At 48.5% G+C, this 9,484-nt stretch overlaps 1 protein-coding gene across 1 annotated transcript; it reads left to right on the top strand.

Moving 5' to 3' along the window:
* Positions 1–504: 504 nt before the first annotated feature.
* On the top strand, positions 505–1,936 carry LOC103714603 (MYB31 transcription factor31-like). The gene is made up of 2 exons (XM_008801911.6): positions 505–915; positions 1,308–1,936. Exons 1-2 carry the CDS (start codon positions 653–655, stop codon positions 1,753–1,755), a joined length of 711 nt encoding a protein of 236 aa, XP_008800133.1. The 5' UTR covers positions 505–652; the 3' UTR covers positions 1,756–1,936.
* The last annotated feature ends 7,548 nt before the right edge of the window (positions 1,937–9,484 follow it).

Raw genomic sequence — 9,484 nt, 5'->3', positions numbered from 1 at the left:
GTGAGAGACCGACGCGCTAATTGTTCTCTATTGACGCCTCGCATATAAGATTAATAATGCTACTGACTAGATGGTATCTAACCACACAAGATCAATGCTATATATATATATATATATATATATGGGTTTCCTCGGGTAATCTTCCTATTCAATATTTTTAGATTTTATTTTTTTTGGGTTGTATGATCTATTCATATTTAATTTAATGCATCGCCAAAAAAAAAACAGTTATGCATAAATTATGGCAATAAATATGATGAAAAGGTTAGTATGCTATCCGACAGGCCGGCCTTAGTCAGGCCGTTGTCATTCCAGCCAACTTTAGGTCACACCTACTGTGGTCGCATGCCGCTATGCTTTGTCTATATTGTTGGTTGGGCACACCGCAATGGTTGTGCCTTTTTGAAGTGGCGAAGCGACATCATATATATGTGGGATGATGGTGATTGCATGGGACGGGAAGAGAGATGCCTGCAATCCTCTCGCTCCCGGAACCTGCTTTTTCTCACCAACTCGCTTCTAGGAGAACAAGACTCCCACCCCTCCTCCTTGTTTCCAAGTCAAACGCCTATATATCCCCACCTCCCAGGCTCCCACCACCCAAGAGGAGGAAACTCTCGAGAAAGGAGGAGCTTAATTAACCATAGAGCCCATGGGAAGGTCACCGTGCTGCGAGAAGGCTCACACCAACAAGGGAGCATGGACCAAGGAGGAAGATGACCGTCTGATCGCCTACATCCGGGCTCACGGCGAGGGATGCTGGCGCTCTCTCCCCAAGGCTGCCGGCTTGCTTCGTTGCGGCAAGAGCTGCCGCCTCCGCTGGATAAACTACCTGCGCCCCGATCTCAAGCGTGGTAACTTCACCGAGGAAGAGGACGAACTCATCATCAAGCTCCATAGCCTCCTCGGCAACAAGTAAGCAATCCCCTAAAACTCACAATAACATTCAGAGGAACACCTGCTAATTAAGGAGCGCTATTGATGATGGCAATACTTGGAGTCATATGCAGCTCCTTCGCTCATCTTAGGGTTGGAGACGAGTTTCTTTTGGTTTGTATTAATTGGTGCTGCAAGCCTACAACTTTATTGCATGGTTGCCTTTGGGCCTTGGAGGTTATTATTCCTTAAAACCATTTGGCTTCTATATGCACTGGAACGCAAGGGTCTGCCAAGCCTACCATCCCAAGGCATGCAGATAGATTTAATTTAGAAAAGAAATTCACAATCATATTATAACAATATTTAATATATCAGCAGTTGATTTGATATCATGTTCGCTAATCAACAACTTTTATAATTTCCCACAGATGGTCTCTTATAGCAGGAAGGTTGCCAGGGAGGACGGATAACGAGATAAAGAACTACTGGAACACACACATCAGAAGGAAGCTGGTGAATCGGGGAATTGACCCCGCCACGCACCGTCCGATCCATGCACCTCCGTCGGACTTCATTATCAGTTTTGCTGAGAGAGAGGAGAAGGATGGGGGAATTCTTCAGCGCGAGGAAGAGAAGGCTAGCAGCAGCAGCGAGGACTCATCATCATGGCAGCGATACAAGCGCCCGGATCTAAATTTAGAGCTGTCTATAAGCCCTCCCTTCCAACAAAATAAATCAGTGCAACCCATCAAGGAGGAGATGAGACTTTGTCTCTCCTGCAGCTTGGGGCTGCAGAAGAGCCAGGAGTGCAAGTGTAACGGCATTCTTGAGCTCCGAACTGGAGTCTTGGATTATAGAGCCGTTGAGATGAAATGAAATGAAGTGCTTAATTATTAGTCTCCTAGCCTTGTTGAGATGGAGCATTCAAAAGGAAAAAAAAAAAGGATTATATGATAAATCCTGCTTTTCTCTTCTTTCTGTAGAATTGTTGGAACAGAATACTGCACTTTTATTGTTTAGCTGTGATCTTTTTATAAAAGAAAGACATGGATTTCTATCAAGAGGTGCTTGATCGATCCTTCTATTTACTAGTTCTCGTTAGGTTTCATAAATATTTTATTGGTTATATTAACATTTAATTAGAGAAAAAAGATGCTAAAAAACCTTGTCATCCATTTGCTCTTTCTGCAAGTCTTTTTGGTGGACAGTTTGGGGCCTGTCTCATTCAATTCATATAGGCTAATGGACAAGAAGGTGAAAGGAGGCAAGCCGATGGTTAGAAGGTTAGGTAACCTATCAAAATAGAAGGATGAAACAAATATCTGGACAAAGTGATGCTATCAATTACCCAAACCCAACAACAAAAAAATATAGGGCACTCGACTGAAAACGGATCACGCGTTCCATACGTTGCCCTTTATCCGATGTTATGTCAGAGATTAACAGTGATTTCACCTTTAGGTTGGGTGGGGACTCTCATGAGAACCTGATCCAAAGGCTTAAATTGATGGTTAATATAATTTTGTCATTACGTTAATTTCTTGTTATTAATCGAAAACAAAACATGTTCTATATGTTGCCCTCCGTCTGGTGCGGTGTCAATGCTTAATGATGTTTTGTCCTCTATCAGGAAGTCTTGGACTCTTGGGACCCGCAGGAGATAGAACTAAGTTTCCACAAGGGCAGCCGGGTCAACAGCGGACCAGAATATTCTCTACTTTATTGTTTGAATATATAATACTGTACATTTGCCTTATGAAGTGATCCTTGAAGAAGAATTCAGAGATTTGACATGATTGGTTTTTCAAACAAATGTGTTTCTTAATTACCATAAGTTGTGGAGCTTGGTGGGATGCTCACAAGGCTGCCCACGGGTTGATTACAGTTTATTTATGATTACTTTATTCTTCCATTAAATTTAAATTGACACTGTGTGTGTAATAGGAGGGCACATAGTTTTGAATTTAGTGATTCCTTAAATGTGCACTGGTTTATTTAAACAAGAGGTCCCATTGGAAAAATTATAGTATGTACCCAATGGTCTAGGTGTACTGCTAGGGCTAATCACTGAAACGAGCATGGTATAAATGGAACCCATGCAAATACGTATCGCTAGCTGATTGATGGCATGCACCAATATAGCCTTGCACATAGTAATTCCTCATCCTTTTGCCACTGAAATCACAAGCACATATGCTTCTAATTTGGTGGGTCTTTAGAAAAGCAAACAGCAGGTCTTTTTAGCCACCAAATTCACTCAAAAATTTTATGGACATTACTGGCCTGTAATGTAATCTCGCTTCTTGAATTAAGATCTTTTTATATTTCTTCTATATTTCTGTTTTACGCTCCGCTAATATTTTCTGTATCAGTTCTCTCTAAGGACAACTATGGAGCATCATCTATATAAAGTTTATCTTAATTAGCGAATCTCATAATACATGAATTATCTATGAGTTTGTCCCATGGTCTCTATATAATCTAAGAAAAAATTGGCGAAGTGACCAACCATCTCATCATTTTATATGCATGATCAGCAAAACAAATCAGCTTTAAGGATTTGCACCCATGGAATAGGTACTTGTCACATTGATGCATGGTCTTAACAATATTTAAGCATTTAAGCCCACGACGTGAATGTGCGGGGCATGGTGGCATTTTGATGGTAGAGAACTACTGTCAAAGTGAGGTGCACAATTTTTAAGACCATGCATAAAATGAAAAATATAACTTGCTCTCACCTTCTAATTGCTACCGCCTATCCCTCCACATGTATGACGTCGCAGCATCATGATAACTTCTAGTTGCCAATAACTCATTATAAGTTATCCTTGCATTTAGTCTAACAAATCAAATTATGAATAAGTCATCAAACACGACAAAAGGGTAACCCTCCATGGCTAAGACGAAACCTCGTGACTGCTTAGTCCAATTTTTTTTTATTAAAATAAAGAAATTAAGTTCTAGGAAGAGAGTCTTTGCCCAGCTGCGTTTCAACAACGTCAGTATCGACCAGCATAACGAAGGTAAGATTAATTTACCTCTTCAGTCCAATCTTTGATATTTAAATTAACATTAAATTTATACATATATAGATATATGTGGCCTTCTTCTTCTTTCCGGCTGGGTTAGGTAGGCAGAAGCTTCTACGTCCATCGATCTGTCCTCCCATGGTTGACTCCAAGGAAATATTAAATGAGAAAACGCATACCAACATTTCATTTTTCTGCTCGCTTCTCCCTCCAAACCAAACCAGTAAGTTCTTTTTCCATATGTGGGTCCGGTATTGCACAAGGATGACATCTTCCCATCTCCTTCCCGGATTGGCTAGGCCAACCTTCTCGTGCCACGTCATTCCCCATTATGAAACACAGTAGGCCCACGTGAAAACCAAAGCATAAACTGGGGGGTTGCCTGGAAAGAACAGCGGTGGAAGGACATGCATGTTTCGGATTAACTTGTTTGAAATGAATGGTTTTGGACTTTTTCTTAGATGAGTGGAAAATGAATACTTGGGTCTGTTTCCATTTTGTAGCGAGGAAAGCATGGTTTGAATGAGCCCAAGATCATGGGAAGAACTCACAGGATTCTTTTCGCTTACCTTCCTCGGCGAAGTCAAGTCTTGTCGGGAGAAACTAGCTGGCCTATGGTGGTGCTACAACCAGAATCCCAGCCAGATTTTCTGCTCTGACAAGGAAGGTAGTTCTAAAGAAAATGGGCAGGGTTGACCCGAAACCCCCTTGATCCTCTCAATCAAGACTCATAGATTTAATTAACAACGGCATCACACTGCAGCGGCTGCCAAAGGTTTTGAAGATTTGACGAGTCCAGTTTCCTGTTTGAGTCTTAAGAAGTGCTTTCAGACATGAATAACTTTCGTCATCATTTTTTATGAAAAAAAACATGTGGCCGCCATTATGGCATTATCTTTGAACAAAGCACAATTCTACAGCACCTTTGTTGTAATAAAAAGTAATAGATTAAACAACAAATGTTTAATTTGTAAGTCGTAATCATAACGTATATTGGCAGCAACAATTATTTAATGTCAAAAGTGTTAACAATATTTAGTATTTCTGTATATCTTGTTTTGATAAACTCCTTGTTTAATGAAAATGAAGTTAAAGAAACCGTCCCTAGCTCGTTAAAAATGCAAACATCCAAAAGGAGAGCAGCCTTGAGAAGCCACAACGTACAATAAATACAAGAGAGGCAAAAGGAAAAAAGATTGGAACATACAATAGCTAGTTAATTAACACTCGTCTAGCAACAAGACAATTTAAATCATGGATTTGTTTGGCCAAACAACCATCCGATGCAATAGTGCAGCTATAAATTGGCTGATTGGAATTGGCTCGCCTGGATTCCTATGCAGCCGGTTGCTGGATCACTCGTTTTGTTTCCAACTTGTATATTATGTTTCATCACTCACCGCCGGTCCTTTAACACAGGACTCCGACTGCGGCCAGCTTATACTGAAAAGATTTTAATGAACTTAGGGTCAAGCTTACCCGTTTTCGTGTTAGTAGTGAAGAAGTTGTGCAAGAGCTAAAAAAACGCCAACTGTAAACGGCTCTTTAGAGTGAGAAGCTCTGAGGAGAGAGAAAGCGCTGAGGAGCGAGAAAGCTCTGTCAACCCAACGGCTCTCTTCGCCGGTGGTCGGTGAGCTGCTGCTGGCCGGGCCTGTGCGGTGAGGAGGGTTTGTCGTTTGGTCTGCTTCTTGTGTGCAGGTCTCCCATGGCCAGGAGAAAGGGGAAGGAGCCGATGGAGGGGTCGACGGGTCCGGCAGGGGAGCAGTCATCGGGGCCGTCGTCCGCGGAAGGCAAAGACCTGACGGAGACGGCTGCGGCGGCGACGACAAGGACGTGGGCGGAGGTTGTAGCGCAAGGCAAAGGTACGAATCCGGTAAAGAAAGGGGAGAGACCCGCTGGCCGGGCGCGGCCGGCTCCATGGGTCACTCACCGACTGACTGAGACGGAGGTGGCTCGCCTGAGCCACCACTTCTTGTCGGTGTTTGAGCTCCCGGTGGAGCCCATTGAGGCTGCTCGCCGGGAATGGGAAGGGTTAGCGCTCGTTGGCCGGAGCCTCGGTCGGCGGGTGCCGGTCGAGTGGGTGGCCAAGGATGTGGCCGCCCGACTGAGGAAACCAGGGGAGGTGGTGGCGGTGTCTTTAGCCGACGACCACTTTGCTCTACGTTTCCGATCGTTGGAGGTTCGGGATCGCGCCCTATCGGAAGGGCCCTGGGTGGTGGCGGGGCAGCTCCTAGCCATGGAGCCGTGGACGCCGGACTTTCTACCCAGGGAATATCCGGTGCAGAGGGTGGCGGTCTGGCTTCGGCTGCCTGGGCTCCCTCCAGAGTATTGGTCGACGTCGACTCTTCTGGAGATTGCGGCCAAGGCTGGGCGACCATTGGCGGTGGACCGAGTTACAGAGGAGCGCCGAGCTATGGGATTTGCGCGGGTCAAGGTGTCGATTGACGCCTCTGAGCCCCTCCTCCCTGGCATCCGGATACTCGGAAGACGAAGGCCCTCTGGCAGCCGTTCGTCTTCGAGAGTCTACCGGACTTTTGCGTGCGGTGCGGTCGGATCGGACACCTTGAGTCAGGGTGCCGATTTGGGGCTCCGGCACCGGCGGATGGTTGCCCTTCGGGGGAGGAGATCCCCGGGTCGCTCTACGGCCCGTGGTTGGTGACGACCCGTGCGCGGCAGACGCGGGAGAAAGGTCCGCCGCAGCCGCAGCCGGGGAAGACGACTGAGCCTTCAGTCGGAGCGCCCCCATCTCGGCCGCCCTCGCCGGTTGCCTCGCCCAGGCTTCCGGTGTCCCCGCCGGATCTTGAGGGCTGGCAAAAGCCAAGTAAAGTGGCCCGTCGCCACTCCCCGCCGGCGGAGGGGGCCCCGGTTCCCGGTAGGCAGGAAGATGACTCCCGAGTCGACATGTCCGGCGACTCACTCGTGGGACGAGTGGACTCGGAAACCGGGTTGACCATTGGTTCCAAGAAGCGGTCCAGATACTCTAGGTCGCTGCTTGATGCGGGCCGCCCGCAGGGTGTGGGACGCGTGGGCCACGGGGGAGGTCGCGGGGCACGTGAGCCCCGCGGGAGGCATGGCCGTTTTCGCGCGATGGGCTCCTAGGCCCGTCGCGCGATGGGTTTGGCGTGGCCCTGCTTGGCTGGGGCCCGTGCGGAGGATTCTGGGAAGGCCCCTGTGGGCGGGGGCCTTCCACTGTTCCCAGCCCATGTGGGCCCTATGGGGTCCACAGATGGGCCTGCTACTGGGCCCGATCCACGGGCCGAGCTGGCGGGTGAGCCTGGGTTCCAGTTCAGTGCCCGGGCTTTGGGGGTTGCCTCATCGTCCGAGATCCCTACCATTCTAGGTTCCCTAGCGGTGGATGTGGGACTAGGGGATGGTGTCTCGAGCGGGCCTGATTTGGGCACCCCGACCATGACCAGCGATTTTTCAGTCGGTGTAGATTGCCCGATGCGGGATGCACCTGCACCTGTAGAGCCTGGGCTAGGCGACTCGAGTGTCTCCGAGGAGGCGGTGAGCAGGTCTACGGATCACTCGACAGTCGTTCAGCGGGTTCGGGCGGCAGTGTTGCGTGTTGTGTCCGGGCCTAGTGTGGATGAGGGTTTGCGGGATGTTCCTCATCACGAGGCAGCGATGGACCCTATGGCCCAGAGGGTGGATGTGCTTGCGGCCGATCTCTCGGACTTTTCCCCATGAGGATTCTTGCGTGGAATTGTAGAGGGGCGGCTAAGCCAGCTTTTATGTCATCTTTCAGGAGGTTGGTTCAGATCCATAGTCCAGAGATCTGCCTTCTCTATGAGACATGACTGTCTGGTAGAGGTCTGGATCGTGTATTACGGCATTTTGAGGTTGAGTGGGAGTCATATGTGGTTGAATCCCAGGGGTTGTCCGGGGGCATTGTGGCTTTGTGGAAGCGGGGTGTGGCCACAGTCGATGTTTTCCATAACTGTGCCCAACAGGTCCTGATGATTATTTCGGAACCTAACGGTGCTCCATGGATATTGAGCGGTGTGTATGCTAGTACTGACCATCGGACTAGGAGGGTGCTGTGGGATGAGCTTACCCACTTGATCGCTCAGGGATTTCCGACGGTGATTGTGGGTGATTTCAATTGTATCTTGGAGAGGAGTGAGAAACGTGGAAGGAGGGCGTTTACTGATTCCGTGGACAGGAGGGAGTTTCGCGACTTCATCTCGAGAAATGGCCTAGTTGATCTAGGTTTTTCCGGCTCGCAATTCACGTGGTGTAATAACCAGTCTGGTTGTGCCAGAGTGTGGGAGCGGATTGATAGGGCGGTTGCTTCTGCTGACTGGCTCACTAGATTTCCTTCCTACAGGGTTAGCCATTTACCCCGTATTGCTTCGGACCATTGCCCGTTGCTGGTTTCGACGGCAGCGGGCTCTAGTTACCAGTGCCCCTTCCGCTTCGAGAAGGTTTGGCTGTCCATCCCTCAATCCTGGGACATTGTCCAAGGAGCTTGGGGTCTGCCGGTTCGCGGCGACGCCATGCAGAGGGTCTCACGTAAATTGGAACTGACTAAGCGACGGCTGCGGCGGTGGAATCGTGAGGTCGTGGGTGATATCTTTAGAAAATTGGAAGGTGTGGAGGCTGCGATTGCTGACCTTCAAAGTAGAGAAGATCAGGTGGGTGTGCTCCCTGAGGCCGATATGGTTAGCCTCCGGGGACTGCTCGCCGCTCATCACTCGATCCTGCGTCAACATGAGATCTTCTGGAGACAGAAATCCAGAATCCAGTGGGTCAGAGAGGGTGACCGAAACACTAGTTTCTTTCACCGCTCTACGGTCATCAGAAGGCAGCGGAATATGATCCGGTCCTTGCAGGATGACCAGGGCCATCGGGTGGAGGGCGATTCAGATATTAGCCGTATTCTGTTCGACTTCTTTCGATCTCGTTGGACGGAGGACAGTGGGTCTTATGTTGCGGGCCAGCTCCCGAGGGCTGAGTCCCAAATTGGTATGATCGAGAACGCTTTGTTGGTTCGACCTGTTACGGAGGGAGAGGTGCGTGAGGCCATTTGGGCTCTAGGGGAGGATAGGGCTCCGGGCCCAGATGGTTTTCCACCTTTCTTTTTCCGGAGATATTGGGGTATCGTACGGAGTGCAGTGGTGGAAGCGGTCTTGTGTTTCTTTAGGCGGGCTGGGATGCCTGACGATTGGAAGGCTACTTTTGTCACTCTTATACCTAAGCGTCAGAATGCGGTCGAGCCGAGCCACTTTAGGCCGATTAGTCTGTGTACAACTTTATATAAAGTTGTCGCAAGAATACTCATGATTCGTATGAAGCCCTTCCTTGCTGACATTATCTGTCCCGAGCAGGGTGCTTTTGTGGGTAGTAGGAATATTTCAGACAATGTCATGGTGGCCCAAGAGATGATGTGGGATCTTCGACGGGCCCCGAAGCAACACTGCCTGATGGCTGTTAAACTGGATATGGAACGTGCTTACGATAGAATCCGGTGGAGCTTCCTTAGGCTAGCCTTGGAGAGTTTGGGGTTCCATGAGACATGGATTAGGTGGGTTATGGGGTGTGTTCGGGGACCGAGGTTTTCTATCTTAGTG

The sequence above is a fragment of the Phoenix dactylifera genome, chromosome 6 (genome assembly GCF_051530095.1).
Source record: "Phoenix dactylifera cultivar Ajwa chromosome 6, Ajwa_hap1_PhDact_Kaust_v1.1, whole genome shotgun sequence".
In the NCBI taxonomy this organism is placed as follows: domain Eukaryota; kingdom Viridiplantae; phylum Streptophyta; class Magnoliopsida; order Arecales; family Arecaceae; genus Phoenix; species Phoenix dactylifera.
The sequence above is the reverse complement of the archived record's forward strand: the minus strand, read 5'-3'. Positions and strand labels throughout refer to the sequence as shown.

Bases quoted from the DNA above. Each gene is read 5' to 3' on its own strand.
- LOC103714603 (XM_008801911.6), top strand. From the start codon at position 653: ATGGGAAGGTCACCGTGCTGCGAGAAGGCTCACACCAACAAGGGAGCA. The intron at 916-1,307 runs GTAAGCAATCCC...AATTTCCCACAG, and splicing joins CATAGCCTCCTCGGCAACAA to ATGGTCTCTTATAGCAGGAA.